At 55.0% G+C, this 20116-nt stretch overlaps 1 protein-coding gene across 2 annotated transcripts in view; it reads right to left on the bottom strand.

Moving 5' to 3' along the window:
- LOC138564982 (uncharacterized) overlaps nucleotides 1-20116 on the bottom strand; it is a 49666-nt gene that overhangs the window by 19170 nt on the left and 10380 nt on the right. Inside the window, exons 1-2 of one of the 2 annotated variants that reach the window (XM_069642947.1) lie at nucleotides 11801-12238; nucleotides 2966-3888 (exon numbers count right to left, since the gene is read on the bottom strand). In XM_069642947.1, coding sequence (XP_069499048.1) covers nucleotides 2966-3857 — 892 coding nt within the window. In that variant the 5' untranslated portion in view covers nucleotides 3858-3888; nucleotides 11801-12238. Of the gene's footprint in view, nucleotides 1-2965; nucleotides 3889-11800; nucleotides 12239-20116 lie in introns of those variants that run through there. The other variant, XM_069642946.1, reaches the window with a different exon arrangement.

Raw genomic sequence — 20116 nt, 5'->3', positions numbered from 1 at the left:
AGACCAGGAAGAGCCGTAAAGTATGTTTACATGGTATTTATAATGGGCTTTACACAATGCGTATCAAGGCACAACAAGATATGGGGGGCAAAGGAGGGGACAGGAATGACAAAAACGGTCCCACTAGGCCTTGCGCCATTCAGGTCATGCAAGTGCAGTAAGAATAAGTGCGGGGGAGATTGGAGAGGGGGGGCGATCAGGGCGGAAGGGCCCGTGGGATAAGCGTGTGCCGGGGAGGCCAGATGTATGCAGCGAGTGCAGGGCAAGGAAGGTCCACGTGGTAAGTGCGAGGTAAGGGGGAGCATGTCAGGCCAGACAAGTGCAGGGGACCCAGAAGGAAGTACAGGTTGCAGGGGTCATGGGAGACCAAGTGCAGGTGTAGACTGGACGAGGATGGACTGGTGCTCTGTAAGAATCTGAAGGAACCAGGCAGCCAGTCAGGCAGCAGAATGAGAAAATGGAAAGACAGAGAGACCAGGCGCCTCTTGAGTGCCACAGGAAGAAGATACCAGGACTCAAGCACCGTAAGACATAGTCGTAGGTCATACTTTGCACTCAGTCCTTATGTTTGGAGAGAATTATTAGGTCAGATCTCCCCGATTGCAAGAGGCATCAAACAGTCGGACTCCACTTCTTTGGCACCGGGCACAAATGAGTCAAAGCACCCTGCCCGTAGCCTCCGATTTATCCTTCTAATTGTCAAGATCGTTTGGAACTGGAAGCCCTAAGATCCTCATGCTTTTACAGACTTTGTGAGAATGAAGAGAGCTAGTTCTGAAAAGTGACATGAGGCTCAGAGACCGTGGGGGCCTGATTTTGGTTTTTGGCAAGAACAGATTCATGCTTTTGGTGGTAGTGCTGAGTGGGGGCCCTGGTTTTGGTGTGCTTTTGGTGGTAGTGCTGACTGGGGGCCCTGGTTTTGGTGTGCTTTTGGTGGTAGTGCCGAGTAGGGGCCCTGGTTTTGGTGGCAGTGCTGACAGATATTTTCTTCAGTGTCATCTTCCAAGGCTGGGAGATGGCAGCCAGCCACCTCTAACCCCCCCTCCCCAGGGCAACATGAGATCACACATTTCATGCCATTTGAAAGCCAACATCAACCGCGGATGGTTTGATACTGCCTGGCTTGCAAAGAATTTCTTTGGCATTTCGCTGAAGGAAATTTGCAATCTTGGAAATCCACATCTCTTGCTCCGAACCATGATAACCTCTTTACTATCTTGAAAGGATGCGTTTCTTTCAGTATCACATGGTCAGTGCCAATCACTTTAGAGATCAGTATCTATGAGTATTTTTCCATCAGCAGGATTTCTACCTGGTATCTGCGGCAAAGCAAACATAACTGGGGTCTGTTTCCATCAGCAGGATTTCTGCCTGGTATCTACGGCAAAGCAAACAGAATTGGGATATTTTTCCATCAGCAGGATTTCTGCCTGGTATCTGCGGCAAAGCAAACATAACTGCGGTGCGTTTCCATCAGCAGGATTTATGCCTGGTCCTCAATGATTGGACTTGCACATTTCTTACATCTGCATTTATTAAAGTGTAGACAATTTGTGTTATATATTATAGTGTGCACCGAGTACCGTTGAAAAAATCAATTGCTACTAACATGGTGGGTGGTCATAATTTCGAAAAAAAAATGTCGACAAAAAAATGTCGAAAAAAAATGTCGACTTTCGTTTTTTTAAATTATATATTTATTTTAGGGGTTCGGGAGTTAAAAAAAGGGAAAAATTAAAAAAAAATTAAAAAAGGGGGGTGGGGGGGGGGGGGGAACCACCCCATTTAAAAAAAAAATGCAATGAAAAAAAAAAGTCGACATTTTTTTTTTGACATTTTTTTTCCGATATTTTGACTTTCGACATTTTTGTTGTCGAAATTATCACTATAAACCGGACAAGTTTGGCTGCAATTTTGCACACAATTTTATATGCGCGTTCCCCTGCCGCCTCCCCGCATTGGATATCTTGGCAAAGAAGGATATTAAGAAAGCAAAAAATAAATAAAAGCACTTTCTGCCTAGTCCCCATTAATTTTCCCATAGGCAAAAAAGGTCAATTTTGGGAAGCCTGCACAGTGGAAACCGCTGGATGGATTTGGACCAGGTCCAAAACAACTTGGGCACGAAGCGTTGACTTGCAATCCTTTTGTGAGCTGGACTTATTCGGTCCAGTAGTGCTTTTAATATTTGACAAAGAAGGGGGTGCTCATTGTTCCCGATAACTGTGGGCATCTAACTACAAATAATAGCGGGTATCTGTAGTATATAGTTATTATAGCGCACTTATGGGGGAAAGGTTTGGACAGCTACAGTGAGGTAGGGGGTGAAAAATCATTAGTGGCCTGGTAGTGTTTTAAACAATAGAGTGGGCATGGGTTAAGGCCAGCAGTGTCATAAAATATAGAGTGGGCACGGCTGCATGGCTTGGTAATGTTGTAAAATATTCAGTGGGCACGGTCAAAGGCCAGGACCACTGGCCATTGCCGTAGACCGTTGCGAGTGACCTGGTAATGTTGTAAATTTACAGTGGGCACGGCCAAAGGCACAAAATAAAACAACGGTGCAACAAAATCCTTGAAATTCACTGACTTTAGTTAAAGTTTAGTTAGGGTGCCCAAATGTACAGCAACAAAACCCCAGAAATTCAGCCCATGGGCAAAGTCTTGATTGGCTTAACTCAGACGTGTTCCCGTTGCAAAGCCAATGAGCACATACATATTATAAAAGAAGGGATCCACAATGACATACAAAATGGCATTATGCAGGGCCATAGTATTATGGGGGTTATCAACGGGAGCGAGCTGAGTTAAGACTGTCATGACTTCACACAATGCGCTGAATTTCAGGAGTTTCGCTGCCATAAATTTGGCTACCTTAACTGACGTTTTTTCAGAGAATATTACTGGTAAACATTCAAATCTACTTTCTCATTTGGATTAGGCAAGCCATACAAAACAAACGTACCTTGGGGGGCATTGAAAAGAGAGGCCACAGGGTTTGCATTTCTTCTGGTCAATGATTCTATGATGCCCCCTCCAGCTGCCGAAGAGTTATTTAATCCCAGTGATACTGAAGGCACCTGTGGACCCTGCATGTAGTTCTGATCTGGATCCTGTCCATCAGGAAGTGTGGGCGGTAACGTGTGGTTCTGACCTGGACCAGGTTGATCACAGACTAGACTCTCCACTCGCTCCTTTTCCTCTGGACACAAAGTCTGGATATTGAACGTCTGTTCCGGGACTTGCCCATCAGTAAACACTGCTTGAAGACACATGCTCTGCTCACCTCCGCTGACTGGAAGAGGACTGAGGAGAAATCTATTGCCATTATAGTCTCCGTCTGTTTCTGGACTTATCCTCTCCAGAGAGGTTCTGTAGTTTTTAAGGCAATCATGACCTTTTGTTACAAAGATTTGCCTCATAATCTCTGTAATTTTAACAGGAATGTCCTCCACGGTACTCCGCAAGTCATCAATTTTTGCTTCCAGCTTCTGCAGAGTGGATAAAATGACCATGTTGGGGACATCTAGTGTAGGGGTCTCCGACGCAACTGTTCCTTGAGCGTCTGAACTCCTTCTGGCGGCTGCCCAGTCATTGAACGCACCTGCACAAGAACTGGTTGGAACGTGGTCTCGAGCACTTTGTGAGTCTTGGCTGGACTCTTTACATTTGGTGTCTGATTTTGGTAGCTTTGCAACCCCTTCACCCCTTACTCCTCCACAGACCGGAGACTGCAATCTTCCAGGTACAGCTTTTGAAGTACGGACATTGCTAGTAGCTCCAGTTGGTGGCATTGCTCCTGGAGACTCAGACAAGCACTTTACTTTAGCCCCTAGTTTAGCTTTTCTTTTCCCCATTTCGATTTCTGGATGTCCAGGCCTCAGGCTCCTGCAGAGGGGTAAAATTAACATATTGAACAAATCTGGTGCTAGAAAAATAGTTCCAATAAATACATCCCGTCTCCGTTAATGCCCCTGCTGTATCAAACTCGACAACCATTAACAGCTGTAGTCCACTCTCCTCTGTTTCTTGTTCATCTCTTGCATTGCTCAGATTTAAATCTATTAGGTATGTGCGAGAACTGCAGTACCCTTTCTTAACAGTGGTACTTTCCGCCCCATCACCACCAGAACATACCACTGGCACCAGACAAACCTCAGGCTCAAAACGTTTGAGCCCATTACAAGATTGAGACATGATATTTTCGGGAGAAGTGAGTGTAGTCAACTATAAAAGGAGAAGAGAAAAGGGAAATGGGCGCAGAGTTTTCTTTCCTGTGAGTTTCCAAGCACATTTCAACATCTCAATAGAAATCAAAGCAGTGTCAGCAATAAGCCCACCTAGCCGTACCGATAAGGGGTGTATCGGCAAGTTTTACTCCCTAAAAATAGGCAAATCTAAAAAATAAAACCGTGGAGTGAAAATACTCCCCAACAACTGATCACTTTGTTCCCAACTTTACAAAAATAGGGAGTAAAATACTCACACTTCAAAATACTATCTTGAGCACAGAGCTTACCACATCAAGGGTTGGGGCGATCTAGTTCTGAGGTCATGGATAGGCAATAACATGAGACAATACTTCACTGCTGGATTTACAGGGGTAAGAGCTCCCAAAGCCTTTAGAAATTTTTCAACTGCCTCTTACGTATGGGTGTTTGTAAACTTGTACGCACCTCAGCGCTTTCTCCTTGAGGCCACTATAGGGCCTCCCAAACTTCCGGGTTCCTTGTGCCTCCCCCTGAGCCCTCACATACTCGCTCTGATTGGGCGTGAGGCCCTCTTAAATCCACTCCAGGGCAGCCCCACTGCCCTGGCAGGCCCCTTGGCAAAGGACCCCGAGGCAAAGGACAGCTCCCGCAGAGACAGCTCCAGATGGTGTCAGCCGGGGAAGCAAGAAGCCTGCAGCTGTCAACCTGCTGTGACTGCCAAAGTAAGTGCGGTGGGTCAGGGTTTCAGCAATCCCTCTAAACTGACCCACCCCTCTAATTACTCTTTTGCTCATACTGCAACACCCATAAGCATCCCAGTACTGTATTGCTTAACCGTCTCTCCATGAAAACTTGCTTTATCCTTGTTTTTTACTGCAGTTGTGTTGAACCTAGCCCCTGTTCCCTGTTTAGGAAAGTCGAATCTGGGTGTTTTTACAGTACGCTCCCCCCTCGCCTCCTCCGGCTTCCGTCCACACTGCTCCTGTGATTGCCTGCTTGTTGCCACATGGGAGCCCCCTCTACTGGGTGCTCCCCTCCCCTCTGTTGCCTCCTGTGTTGCGCAGCTTTGGGTTGTGCTTCTCTCCTCCCTCACACTCCCTTCTTGCCTCCTCGCACCCTCAATGGTGCTCTCAATATCTCCCATCTTCTGAAACTGCTACTCTATCTCCTAGCCTATCCCTCTCACCAAGTCTGGTAGGGAAATGTTCAAGATGGATATCCTGGTCTCCAACCCTGGCCTCCCCATCGCTGATACCCACATCAGTGCTTCCTCCTGACAGACTCACCGACAACCTCTTTGTCGTTACCTCCCCAGACCTATGGACACCCCATATGGTCTCGCCACTCTCTCCCATCTCTTCCTCTCCCATTAACGGTGGCACTCGATGGGAGGTTCTCTAGGCCTCCTTCCACTCCCCAAAGGCCATTATAAATGTCTATCTGAACTGCACCGTCCTGGTCTAGGGCCCTTAGCCAAATCTCCTACTTTTTGATGAGCATCTCCCACGTCTCAACTTCCTTCCTCCTACTAGCCCCTCTCTGGCTCCTCCGCCATCTCCTTCCACTGCCTCCCTGGCTACTATGCCACTTCCTGCTACCACATCTGGAGAACTCAACATCCACCTTACGCAATCTCCCTCATCCTCCTCCTCATCCTCCTCCTCCTCCTCATCCTCCTCCTCCTCATCCTCCTCCTCATCCTCCTCCTCATCCTCCTCAGGTCTGATGCACTCTGTTGGATACACTTTGAATGTTCTCATCTCCTCAGACATCCTCCTCTCTAACCCCCTCTTCTTTGTTGGACCAACCACTTACTGCGTTCCTCTCACCTGAAACCCAGGCAAAGCCCCCAACAGCATGGCCACCTACCTTCTCGGTCATTTGGCGCATTAAGCGAGCGTCAGTGGATGCCTGTCCCTACTTTCTCTGCTCCTCCTACTCCTGCAGCTGACTCACACTATGACACAACCCTCTCTAACCTGCATCTTTCCATCTCTAACACTCTGGACATCCTTTCTCCTGGTCATGAGAATCCATCTGAAGTCTACCTCCAAGTGCAACTCTTGGTAGGAGTCTGACCTTGCAACCCTGAAACACAAGTGTAGTGTGGCTGAGAGGAAGTGGAGTGCTTCGACTCTCGGTCCTATCCAAGAAGAGAGTCCACATCCAAGCCTACGTCTCTGCGGCCTCTAATAACACGGCCGAACTCTGTAAGGAGCTGGCCAATCCTTCGGCAGTATCCACCTCTCCTGCCCCCTCCCACCCCCAAGACCCTTTGTGTGGCTCCGGCTTCTCATTTCACCACTAAAACTCAGGACATCCAGTTCTCGCTCTCCTCTTCCTCTCCCTCTCCCTCTCTCGGCCCCCCTCTGGACACCTCTCCCTCTCCTTTCTCATCTCACTCTGACAACACCTGTTTCATGTTTCTAGACCAGTCCGATCTATAAAAGTATCATCCAAACAGGTGCTCCCCTGCTCCTCCAGAACCATCAAGGGCCACATTGACACACTCGCTCCAGCTTTGGCAGATTTCTGCAATCACTCCTTCTCTCAAGCACTCCCTTGTGCACCCCCTCCTTAAAAAGCCCTCTGTCGATCCTACCTTTCAAACAAACTATTCCCTGATCTCTATCACTCCTTTCCTGGGCAAACTCTTGGAAAAGCTGGCCATCTCCCAGCTTATGCTCCACACTGAATCTGTTAGCTGTCTCCATGACCATCAGTCTGGCTTCAGAGCAGTCCGAGGCACGAAAACTGCTTTCTTGAACACCCGTGAAGATCTGCTCTCTAATCTTGACTCCAGCCTTCCTTCTGTCCTCATCCTCCTTGACCTGTCCTCTGCTTTTGACACAGTTAATCACGCCACCCTGATCAATCGATTCTATCAGAATCTGGGTATCACGGATCAGGCCCTGGAGTGGCTGACCTTCCTCCTAGACAAACCCTCCCAGGTCCAACTGGGGTCCTTTCTCTCTACCACCTCTCTCTCTCTCTCTCTCCACATGTGTTCTTCCCCAGAGCTCTATCCTCACAGCCTACTTGGCCCCTTTGGCCCACCTGATCTCTACCTTCTCCTCCAAACTTTCAGTGTTATGCGGCTGAAACTCAGCACTCTTTCAGGCTTCCCTCAGCCTCCTCTCTTCCCTCGCTTATTCCAGACTGTCTATCCGCGATTCAGGATTGGTGCACCTCCAACGATCTCTGCCTTAATGCCAGTAAGACAGCGATCCATCTCATTGGTGCCCCTGCTCCTGCTTTCGCTCTTACTCTGGCCACCCTCCTAGGTCCCTCTTCCTTCACCTCCCTGTGAGGCAAAGAAACCTTGGGTGTCATCTTCGAATCAACACATCTCGGACCTTGCCAAGAAGGCCCACGTCCAGCTGCACTTCCTCACAGTTATTCTTCCTTTTCCCACTTTCCCTCAGAAGCTCACCGTCTCCAGGGCCCTGGTTCTCTCTAGGCTGGACTACTGCAACAGCCTCGTTCTCCATCAGCTTTCCTCGACTCAATGCACTCTAATCCAGAACAACTAATCCTCAAGCCCAGAGACCGGATCTCTCCAGCCCTGAAATCCGTCCACTGGCTCCCAGTGGCTACAAGGATCAAGTTCAAGACCCTCTGTATCGTCGATTAGGCTTCTCTGGCCAGGGCCCACACTACATCCAACTATCTTCCAAAATACCTTCCTTCTCGAGCCCTTCACTTAGCTACCTCCAACTCTGAGGGTCAGACGTTTCTGCAGGTGGCTCCCTCTGGAATGGCCTCCCTGCCCCTCAAACCTGAGCCGGAACACCTGAAGTTCCGGAAGCAGCTCAAGACCTTCCTTTTCTTCTCTGCTTTGTCTCTCCCTCCCATGCGGACCTACCTGTTTGCTGCAACGACTGGTTGCTGACCATTGGGTAACAGGCTCCTCCATGATCAGGCTTCCCCACACTGCCTCCGGGTCTACTGCCCACTTAAGGGCTATAACTAACCTTTATAGTCCCCTGCCTCCTGCACTTAACCAGAGCCGCTACACCCTTGCTGCACTTACTCAGAGCAATGCTGCCCGATTGCACTTCTCTCTCCCCCTCCCTAGGACCCCCCCACTCCCTTCCCCCTGCACTTTGTATTGTCACACTTGCATGATCTGAATGACAAGGCCTAGTAAAATGGTGTGTCTGGCCCTTCTTCTGTCTTCCCTCCCTTCTCTCATCACACATAGAAACACTTGTGTACAGGCATGTTATAAATGACATATTATAATGCTCATTCAATGTGCAGAATTGTTGGCTGAGCATTGTCGCTTTTGTTAGTCTCTGGCAAGCCAAATAGACAGGGCCTGGTGCCCCATTGGAGAACATGTCACGTTATCTTGGTTTCCAGCATGGGGTCTGGCATGGATTCACATGCTTATGAATATTCCCTGTCGTCAGGCTGGGAATCCTCGGTAAAAGAATAAACTGTTTCACTTTAAAACTGTATTTCTCCTCTAAACCAATAACTGTCCTCTGGGTCATACTGCCCCCATCCAATGCCAGTCCTCTCCCTAAGCCTCTGGCAGCCATCTTCAGATTTTTACTGCCCGCTTCAGTGTTGGGAGTCCTTGGGTTGATCTCCGAGCAATTTTGTACTTTTTTTCCACGTTTTTCACAGAAAAGTTCTATTTTTGTTCCATAGTAACCCATGTGCTTCCATCTTCAACGGCCAGCTTCGGGGATCCCTCGGGCCATGACACACTGCCTCATTAGTAGGAACTCCTGCCTGGGGGAGAGATTGGTGGCCCACGCTGCTTCAATAGTAGGAACTCCTGCCTGGGGGAGATTGGTGGCCCACGCTGCCTCATTAGTAAGAACTCCTGACGGGGGGGGGGGAGATTGGTGGCCCATGCTGCCTCATAAGTAGGAACTCCTGCCTGGGGGAGAGATTGATGGCCCACGCTGCTTCATTAGTAGGAACTCCTGCCCGGGGGAGATTGGTGGCCCACGCTGCCTCATTAGTAAGAACTCCTGACGGGGGGGGGGGAGATTGGTGGCCCATGCTGCCTCATAAGTAGGAACTCCTGCCTGGGGGAGAGATTGATGGCCCACGCTGCCTCATTAGTAGGAACTTCTGCCCGGGGGAGATTGGTGGCCCACGCTGCCTCATTAGTAGGAACTCCTGCCCGGGGGAGATTGGTGGCCCACGCTGCCTCATTAGTAGGAACTCCTGCCGTGGGGAGATTGGTGGCCCACGCTGCCTCATTAGTAAGAACTCCTGCCTGGGGGAGATTGGTGGCCCACGTTGCCTCATTAGTAGGAACTCCTGCCTGGGGGAGATTGGTGGTCCACGCTGCCTCATTAGTAGGAACTCCTGCCGGGGGGAGAAGAGCAGCACATGCCACCATATTTTGTGTACATGCTCCCGCTTGGGGGAAAAGAAAGGCGTGGGAACACTGTCCCGTTTATGTATTCAAGTTGACGCCAATTGACCATGGTGCGGCAACACAGGTCTGCAGCTCGACTTTGCGTTACCACATTTTTCAATATGTGCTGATGCTTTGCATTAGCTCCCTATTGTTATTAAATGAGCTCCGCTCCCGATGGCGGAGAGCATTTACTTTCAGCCTGCCGCGCATTCTCCCACCACGCCAGCTCAGGGAAGACCTTGAAAGTCTCCCCCGAGAAGGCGTGGTGGGGGGGGGGGGTTAATGCCGGGCGCCACAGGCGGTCACCTCGGCACACCCCCTTAGGGCGGCCCTCTACGCATGTTATTAATATGGCCAAAGTAGCCCCAGTGATTATGTATTTTTGGAACTGTGATCCCGCACATGAGGCATGCTTAAAATGGACCCAGTAGTTGGGCACTTTGTTCTTTGGGGGAGGTCCTACACCCCTTGTTTTTAAAATTTGCCTCATGTGTTTGCAAACCTGTGACCAACTGTCAGACAAAAGGAAATGTCAAGTGCTGATATGCATCATATGCTATTATGTCCCCAGGTGCAACCTGGGACATTGATGCAATCCAGCATGGTCTCACGCACAAAGTGAACCCAGTATGGAAACTTGCCGTCTGTGCTCCATCTTCTTTACCCTGGTGTAAAAGGATGACTTTAGAGACCATCCTGGGGTCATCTGATGAGCATTGAACTACACCAGACGTCATTCCCACAACATCAGATGTCATCACGCTGTTAAAGTCACGATCAAATGTCTCAGAATGGTGGATGACGATTTGGGGATGAGCTAAGGATGACTTAATGAATATGCTAACATCATCCTTACTTAGAAAACTTGGTTCCTGATGCTTTTAGGATGACTTGCTGATGATTTCAAGAGATTGCACGTTTGGCCCTGCTGATTTGGAGACGATTCTGGGATGACCTGCGGATTAATTCAAGAGCATCGCCATGAAACAGGTTTGTTCTTGATGATTTGGGGATGGCTTACTGATTACTTCAGAACATCAGAGTTTGTAGGATGATATGCAGACCAATACAGATTGTCATTCTACTTTTTCTGAGTTACACATATGCTGAATGACCCCCCACTGTGGCAAGGGTAAAGGTTGAGACTATGTTGGGCCAAAGTGGAAGCCAGAGCCTAAACATAGCATGCACCCCCTGGGTGAGAATCCTTTGCCATCCAAGTCAAAAGCAGGCAACCAGCACCCTCACAATCCCCATTGTGGCATGGGTAAAGCTTAAGACTATGTTGGGCCAAAGTGGAAGAAAGAGGCCTAAACACAGCATACACCCCCTGGGTGAGAATCCTTTGCCATCCCAGTCAAAAGCGGGAACCCAGCACCCTCACAATCAATACACTTCCATGCTGACTTGTTAGGTACGAATTGTGAAGTCCCACTGTGTGAGACTACACAACACTTATCTGCTTGGCATTAGGTAACCCACCTTTTGGTATAGGTCCGTACTACATACATGCGAGCTGTAGAGCTGTACCAATTAAATCTCTAAATACAAGTAGTCCAGTAACACTTACACTCAAGGTTTCAGTTATAAAATAGTTATTTAATTAACATCAATTTTTAAATAAGCGTTCTTTTCTCTACAATTCATGTAACAATGTAAATACACTTCAAAATTACTTTTCAGAGCAGGTTAGTGGATAATCTTTGGATATGCTTCTTACACAATTCCTTAACCCTGGGACACAATCACAAGGACAGTAATGGCATTTAGATATCACACTACTTATACTGAGATTCTGAGGGTGCAGAAAGGAACGGTTTTAGGAAGGAAAAAGGTTAAACAGGTTCTCAGTATATGTGAGGACAACAAAATCTTCCAATGAAATCTAGACAAGCCTTTCCCAGCAGTAACAGTCGAAGTTACCACCTATGAGGGGCAAACAATATCAAGGTCAATGGGCTAGAAGAGTCTGCAGGGAGCCAGGACAGCCAAAGTCAATTTGAAACAGTCTATGGAGCTGATGCACTTTTTAGAAACATAAGGTCTTGCACAAAGTTAGAGAGTTTGTTAGAAAAACACTTGTAGGGTCACAAGCTGTGAAAATAGAGTTGGAATCAACTCTAAAAGTAAGTCACTGCAATTTCCAACTGAGAAAAACACACCTACAAGACAGTGAGGTATGTACCCCAAGTCTAAACAGTACCTCTGGTTTGAAGAAGAGTGCTCCAGCTGCCTTCTGTCCTGCTACACCGATGCAGGCCGTTTTCCTGAGCCTCAGTCGTGGGGACAAGAGGGAGGACATCTGTAGGGCTCCTGCTGCGGTACTTGGGAGGTCGTCAGCAGCTATGGGCTCTTTTCGGTTCAGCAGCACTTTGCGGTTTCAGTGCTTAGTAAACAGCACAGTTGCAGATCTCGGATACCGGTTAGGCTTCCTTCACTCCTTGGGTCCTGCAATCTGGTGCGGGGCTCTAGGTCTGGTCGTCCTGCTTCTGGAGGGTCCGGATTTCAGACGTTTCTCTCGACTACGGATTACTCAACCCCTGGCACTCGGTTCTTACAGCAACGAAGAAGTACAGCCAGACGGGCCAGTGGAGTTAGTATCCGAGTTAGTTGGTCCCACTAACCCAAGGAGAGAAGTCGTCCATTCCGGAGCTTCTCTGTCAAATTAAAAAAGGAGTTTCAGTACAGCAGCAGGGCTTCAACTGGCAATTCAAAGGTCCAGGAGGATGCAGAAAGCTTAGTTTGCGGTTTCTTCGTCGGGTGTTTCTCGCAGTGGTCGACATGCCTCTAGTCCCAAAACCCTCGCCTTTTAAGCAGGTTTCTCCCCTTCATGCACAGCCTAGGCTGTCAATCACAAAGCAGGGTGGCTGTCCTGCAAGGACAGCCAACCAGCCAATCGGGACTGGTTGCATTCGGGCATTCCTAGAGACAATGGACAGGGGAGTTTCGGAAACCTCCGTCACTTCCTGCCCTTCCAAACACACTGGAGCCAGAGGCGGGTTTCAGGACTGAAGCCCGGGTTTCAGGACTGAAGCCCGCCAAAGGCAAAATGAACAAAGGGCTCAAATCGGACTCAGCGCGCAGAGTGACACCCAAGAATGACCTCACAAACAGAAAATGGTGAAAAAAGAAGACAGGGGCCACATGAGGGACTGGGGAAAAAGGTCTCAATCCAGTGTTAAAATTAAAACAAGTCCTACAGTCCAGCAAAAGTGCTGGGGGTCGCTAAGGTTGAAGGTAATTAGCACAGAAAGCCTAACAAAGCTCACTGCGTCTGCCAGCATTAGCCGGCGCAGGTATTATTATATATGTAGTCACTTGCACCAGAGCAGGGTCTGTGCAGCAGCTGCACAGCAGTCCCTGCCTCTGCGGGAATTAGCCGGCGCAGGTATTATATATGTAGTCACTTGAACCAGAGCAGGGTCTGTGCAGCAGCTGCACAGCAGTCGCTGCCTCTGCGGGCATTAGCCGGCGCAGGTATTATTATATATGTAGTCACTTGCACCAGAGCAGGGTCTGTGCAGCAGCTGCACAGCAGTCGCTGCCTCTGCAGGCATTAGCCGGCACAGGTATTATTATATATGTAGTCACTTGCACCAGAGCAGGGTCTGTGCAGCAGCTGCACAGCAGTCGCTGCCTCTGCGGGCATTAGCCTGCGCAGGTATTATTATATATGTAGTCACTTGCACCAGAGCAGGGTCTGTGCAGCAGCTGCACAGCAGTCGCTGCCTCTGCGGGCATTAGCCGGCGCAGGTATTATTATATATGTAGTCACTTGCACCAGAGCAGGGTCTGTGCAGCAGCTGCACAGCAGTCGCTGCCTCTGCGGGCATTAACCGGCGCAGGTATTATATATGTAGTCACTTGCACCAGAGCAGGGTCTGTGCAGCAGCTGCACAGCAGTCGCTGCCTCTGCGGGCATTAGCCGGCGCAGGTATTATTATGTATGTAGTCACTTGCACCAGAGCAGGGTCTGTGCAGCAGCAGCACAGCAGTCGCTGCCTCTGCGGGCATTATCCGGCGCAGGTATTATTAATCCGTAGGTCTGAGGCGAGGCATGCAGTAACCATAGAACCCACTTTGAAGAACACACCAGCAATTTACAACACGCTTGCAGCATAACACTAAACAGAGACGTGTGTTTCACACGGTGTAGCTAGTGATATTTGACGCGTTACATGGGACACATAATGGTGGAAATGGCATTGTGAATTAAAGTGCCGTCTCAGTGAGCTGCAGCCGCCCCCGCGTCTGCAGGCAGCCACTGGCCCGCGTCTGCAGGCAGCCACTGGCCCATGTCTATAGGTTGCCCCGTGACTGCAGGCTGCCCTGTGTCTGCAGGCGGCTGCCTCTGTTTCTACAGGCTACTGCCCCCCTTGCCTGCAGGCTGCTGCTCTCCCCGCCCCCAGTGTCTGCAGGCTGCTGCCCAGTGTTTACAGGCAGCTGCCCCCATGTATACAGGCTGCTGCCCAGTGTCTGCAGGCTGCTGCCTCCCCACCCCCAGTGCCTGCAGGCTGCTGTCTCCCCCCGTGTCTGCAGGCTGCGGCCGCCCCGCCCCCATGCCTGCAGGCTGCTGCCCAGTGTCTGCAGGCTGCCCCCATGTCTACAGGCTGCTGCCCAGTGTCTGCAGGTTGCCGCCCCCCCTTGTCTGCAGGCTGCTGTCTACCCCCCCCCCGTGTCTGCAGGCTGCTGCCCCCATGACTACAGGCTGCTGTCTCCCCCGTGTCTGCAGGCTGCTGCCCCATGTTTATAGGTTGCCCTGTGTTTGCAGGCTACTGCTCGGTGTCTATAGGTTGCCCCATGTCTGCAGGCTGTTGCCCTGTCTGCTGCCCCGTGTCTGCAGGCTGCTGCCCCGTGTCTATAGGTTGACCCGTGACTGCGGGCTGCTGCCCCGTGTCTGCAGGCTGCCCCGCGTCTGCAGGCTGCCCCGCGTCTGCAGGCTGCTGCCCCTGTGTCTACAGGCTGCTGCCTCCCCGCCCTCGTGTCTGCAGGCTCCTGCCCCTGTGCCTGCAGGCTGCTTCCTAGCCGCCCCCCCCCCCCATGTCTGAAGGCTGCCCCGCGTCTGCGGGCTGCTGCCCGTGTCTACAGGCTGCTGCCTCCCCGCCCCCGTGTCTGCAGGCTGCTTCCTTGCGGCCGCCCCGTGTCTGCAGGCTGCGGCCATCCCCCCGTGTCAGCAGGCTCCTTACCCACCCCCGTGTCTGCAGGCTGCTGCTTCCCCACCCCCCCGGCTGCTGCTTCCCCACCCCCCGTGTCTGCAGGCTGCTGACCAGTGTCTGCGGCCGCCCCCATGTCTATACAGGCTGCGACCGCCCCCATGTCTACAGGCTGCCATCTCCCCCCATGTCTGCAGGCCGCTGTCTCCCTCCCCCTGTGTCTGGATGCTGCTGCCCCTATGTCTACAGGCTGCCATCTCCCCCAATGTCTGCAGGCTGCTGTCACCCCCCGTGCCTGCAGGCTGCTGTCACTCCCCGTGCCTGCAGGCTGCTGTCACTCCCCGTGCCTGCAGGCTGCTGTCACTCCCCGTGCCTGCAGGCTGCTGTCACCCCCCGTGCCTGCAGGCTGCTGTCACCCCCCGTGCCTGCAGGCTGCTGTCACCCCCCGTGTCAGCTGCCCCGTGTTTGCAGGCAGCTGCCCCGTGTCTACAGGCAGCTGCCCCGTGTCTATAGCTTGCCCAGTGTCTGCAGGCTGTTGCCCCGTGTCTACAGGCTACCATGCATCTGCAAGCTGTTGCCCTGTGTCTGCAGGCTGCCCCGTGTCTGCAGGCTGCTGCCCCTTGTCTATAGGTTGCCCCGTGTCTGCAGGCAGCCGGCGCCCCCGTGTCTGCATGCTACCCTGCATCTGCAGGCTGCTGCCCCGTGTCCGCAGGCTGCTGCCCCATGTCTATAGTTTGCCCGTGACTGCAGGCTGCCCCGTGTCTGCAGGCGGCTGCCTCTGTGTCTACAGGCTGCTGCCCCCCTTGCCTGCAGGCTGCTGCCCTCCCCGCCCCCAGTGTCTGCAGGCTGCTGCCCAGTGTTTACAGGCAGCTGCCCCCATGTATACAGGCTGCTGCCCAGTGTCTGCAGGCTGCTGCCTCCCCACCCCCAGTGCCTGCAGGCTGCTGTCTCCCCCGTGTCTGCAGGCTGTGTCCGCCCCGTGTCTGCAGGCTGGGGCTGCCCCGCCCCCGTGTCTGCAGGCTGCTGCCCAGTGTCTGCAGGCTGCGGCTGCCCCCATGTCTACAGGCTGCTGCCCAGTGTCTGCAGGTTGCCGCCCCCCCTTGTCTGCAGGCTGCTGTCTCCCTCCCCCGTGTCTGCAGGCTGCTGCCCCCATGACTACAGGCTGCTGTCTCCTTCCTGTGTCTGCAGGCTGCTGTCTCCCCCCGTCTCCGCAGGCTGCCGCCTCATGTTTACAGGCTGCTGTCTCCCCCGTGTCTGCAGGCTGCTGCCCCATGTTTATATTTGCCCTATGTTTGCAGGCTACTGCTCTGTGTCTATAGGTTGCCCCATGTCTGCAGGCTGTTGCCCTGTCTGCTGCCCCGTGTCTGCAGGCTGCTGCCCCGTGTCTGTAGGCTGCTGCCCCGCGTCTGCAGGCTGCTGCCCCGCGTCTGCAGGCTGCTGCCCCGCGTCTGCAGGCTGCTGCCCCTGTGTCTACAGGCTGCTGCCTCCCCGCCCTCGTGTCTGCAGGCTGCTTCCTAGCCGCCCCCCCCCCCATGTCTGAATGCTGCCCCGCGTCTGCCGGCTGCTGCCCGTGTCTACAGGCTGCTGCCTCCCCAGCCCGTGTCTGCAGGCTCCTGCCCCCGTGCCTGCAGGCTGCTTCCTTGCGGCCGCCCTGTGTCTGCAGGCTGCGGCCACCCCCCGTGTCTGCAGGCTGCGGCCACCCCCCCGTGTCTGCAGGCTGTTCCCCACCCCGCCCTCCTGTCTGCAGGTTCCTCCCCCCTGCCTGCAGGCTGCTTCCTAGCCGCCCCCCCATGTCTGAAGGCTGCCCCGCGTCTGCAGGCTGCTGCCCGTGTCTACAGGCTGCTGCCTCTCCGCCCCCGTGTCTGCAGGCTCCTGCCCCCGTGCCTGCAGACTGCTTCCTTGCGGCCGCCCCGTGTCTGCAGGCTGCAGCCACCCCCGTGTCTGCAGGCTCCTTCCACACCCGCCCCCCCCCCCGTGTCTGCAGGCTGCTGCTTCCCCACCCCCCCGTGTCTGCAGGCTGCCGCTCCCCCCCCCCCGTGTCTGCAGGCTGCGGCCGCCCCCATGTCTATACAGCCTGCGGCCGCCCCCGTCAACAGGCTGCCATCTCCTCCAGTGTCTGCAGGCCGCTGTCTCCCCCAGTGTCTGGATGCTGCTGCCCCTATGTCTACAGGCTGCCATCTCCCCCCGTGTCTGCAGGCCGCTGTCTCCCCCGTGTCTGGATGCTGCTGCCCCTATGTCTACAGGCTGCCATCTCCCCCCCGTGTCTGCAGGCTGCTGTCACCCCCCGTGTCTGCAGGCTGCTGCCCCGTGTCTGCAGGCAGCTACCCCGTGTCTATAGATTGCCTTGTGTCTGCAGGCTGTCGCCCCGTGTGTATAGGCTGCTCCGTGTCTACAGGCTGCTGGCCTGTGTCTATAGTTTGCCCCGTGTCTGCAGGCTGCTGCCCCTTGTCTATAGGTTGCCCCGTGTCTGCAGGCTGTCGCCCCGTGTGTATAGGCTGCTCCGTGCCGGCCTGTGTCTATAGTTTGCCCCGTGATGGCGGGCTGCTGCCCCGTGTCAGCATGCTTCCCACATCTGCAGCCTGCTGCCTGTGTCTGCAGCCTGCTGCCCCTCCCGCCCCAGTGTCTGCAGGCTGCTGCCCCCCGTGCCTGCCCATGTCTGCAGGCTGCCGCCTCCATGTCCACAGGCTGCAGCCTCCCTGCCCCCATGTCCGCAGGCTGCTGCCTCCCCCCGTGCCTGCAGGAGGCTGCTGCGGCCGCCCGCCGTGTGGCTGCAGGCTGCGGCCGCCCGCCGTGTGGCTGCAGGCTGCGGCTGCCCGCCGTGTGGCTGCAGGCTGCGGCCGCCCGCCGTGTGGCTGCAGGCTGCTGGCCCCCTGCACCAGTGTCTACAGGCTGCTGGCCGCCCGCCGTGTGTCTGCAGGCTGCTGGCCCCCTGCACCAGTGTCTAGAGGCTGCTGGCCGCCCGCCGTGTGTCTGCAGGCTGCTGGCCCCCTGCACCAGTGTCTAGAGGCTGCTGGCCCAGTGTCCACAGGCTGCTGCCCTCCCTGCCCAATGTCTACAAGCTGCTGCCCCCCCAGTGTCTGCAGGCTGCCCCCTCAGTGTCTGCAGGCTGCTGCCCCCCTGTCCCGGTGTCTACAAGCTGCTGCCCCCCCAGTGTCTGCAGGCTGCCCCCCGTGTCTGCTGCCCCCTCCTCACCCCGCGTCTGCAGGCTGCCCCCGTGTCTGCTGCCCCCCCCCTGCCCCGCGCCTGCAGGCTGCGGCCGCCCCGCGTCTGCAGGCTGCGGCCGCCCCGCGTCTGCAACCCCCCTGTCTGCAGGCTGCCCCCTCCAGTGTCTACAGGCTGCTGCCCACCTGCCCCAGTTTCTGCAGGCTGCAGCCCCCCAGTTTCTGCAGGCTGCATGCAACCCCTGTCTGCATGCAGGCTGCATGCAACCCCTGTCTGCATGCAGGCTGCCCCCCCCCCAATGACTACAGGCTGCTGCCACCTCAGTGTCCGCAGGCTGCTCCCCCGCTGGCCCCAGTGTCTACAGGCTGCTGCCCGCCCCGTCAGCAGGCTGCTGCCCCTGTGTGTGCAGGCTGCCCCCCCAGTGTCTACAGGCTGCTGCCCCCCCCCCGTGTCTGCAGGCTGCCGCCTCAGTATCTGCAGGCTGCCGCCCTCCCTGCCCCAGTGTCTGCAGGCTGCTGCCCCAGTGTCTGCAGGCTGCTGCCCCAGTGTCTACAGGCTGCTGCCCCCCCTGCCCCAGTGTCTACAGGCTGCTGCCCCCCCTGCCCCTGTGTGTGCAGGTTGTCCCCCCAGTGTTTACAGGCTGCTGCCCCCCGTATCTGCAGGCTGCTGCCCTCCCTGCCCCAGTGTCTACAGGCTGCTGCCCCCCTGCCCCAGTGTCTACAGGCTGCCACCCCTGTGTGTGCAGGTTGCCCCCCAGTGTTTACAGGCTGCTGCCTCCCCGTGTCTGCAGGCTGCCGCCTCAGTATCTGTAGGCTGCTGCCCTCCCTGCCCCAGTGTCTGCAGGCTGCTGCCCCAGTGTCTGCAGGCTGCTCACCCACTGCCCCCCCTGCCCCAGTGTCTACAGGCTGCTGCCCCCCCTGTCCCAGTGTCTGCAGGCTGCTGCCCCAGTGTCTACAGACTGCTGCACCCCTGCCCCAGTGTCTACAGGCTGCTGTCCCAGTGTCTACAGGCTGCTCCCCCGCCTGCCCCAGTGTCTACAGGCTGCTGCCCGCCTCGTCAGCAGGCTGCTGCCCCCCTGTGTGTGTAGGCTGCCCCCCCCAGTGTCTACAGGCTGCTGCCCCGTGTGTTTGCAGGCTGCCGCCCCCCTGCCCCAGTGTCTACAGGCTGCTGTCCCCCCCTGCCCCAGTGTCTACAGGCTGCTGCGCCCCACGTCTGCAAGCTGCTGCCCCTGTGTGTGCAGGCGGCCCCCCCAGTGTTTACAGGCTGCTGCCCCCCCATGTCTGCAGGCTGCTGCCCTCCCCGCCCCAGTGTCTACAGGCTGCTGCCCCCCCTGCCCCTGTGTGTGCAGGTTGTCCCCCCAGTGTTTACAGGCTGCTGCCCCCCGTATCTGCAGGCTGCTGCCCTCCCTGCCCCAGTGTCTACAGGCTGCTGACCCCCCAGCCCCAGTGTCTACAGGCTGCGCCCCAGTGTCTGCAGACTGCTGCGCCTCCTGCCCCAGTGTCTACAGGCTGCTGCCCCCCTGCCCCAGTGTCTACAGGCTGCCACCCCTGTGTGTGCAGGTTGCCCCCCAGTGTTTACAGGCTGCTGCCTCCCCGTGTCTGCAGGCTGCCGCCTCAGTATCTGTAGGCTGCTGCCCTCCCTGCCCCAGTGTCTGCAGGCTGCTGCCCCAGTGTCTGCAGGCTGCTCACCCACTGCCCCCCCTGCCCCAGTGTCTACAGGCTGCTGCCCCCCCCTGTCCCAGTGTCTGCAGGCTGCTGCCCCAGTGTCTACAGACTGCTGCACCCCTGCCCCAGTGTCTACAGGCTGCTGTCCCAGTGTCTACAGGCTGCTCCCCCGCCTGCCCCAGTGTCTACAGGCTGCTGCCCGTCTCGTCAGCAGGCTGCTGCCCCCCTGTGTGTGTAGGCTGCCCCCCCCCAGTGTCTACAGGCTGCTGCCCCGTGTGTCTGCAGGCTGCCGCCCCCCTGCCCCAGTGTCTACAGGCTGCTGTCCCCCCCTGCCCCAGTGTCTACAGGCTGCTGCGCCCCACGTCTGCAAGCTGCTGCCCCTGTGTGTGCAGGCGGCCCCCCCAGTGTTTACAGGCTGCTGCCCCCCATGTCTGCAGGCTGCTGCCCTCCCTGCCCCTGTGTGTGCAGGTTGCCCCCCCCAGTGTTTACAGGCTGCTGCCCCCCGTGTCTGCAGGCTGCTGCCCTCCCTGCTGCAGTGTC

This window comes from Ambystoma mexicanum, chromosome 1p (assembly GCF_040938575.1).
Source record: "Ambystoma mexicanum isolate Mex_15411 chromosome 1p, UKY_AmexF1_1, whole genome shotgun sequence".
In the NCBI taxonomy this organism is placed as follows: Eukaryota; Metazoa; Chordata; class Amphibia; order Caudata; family Ambystomatidae; genus Ambystoma; species Ambystoma mexicanum.
The sequence above is the reverse complement of the archived record's forward strand: the minus strand, read 5'-3'. Positions and strand labels throughout refer to the sequence as shown.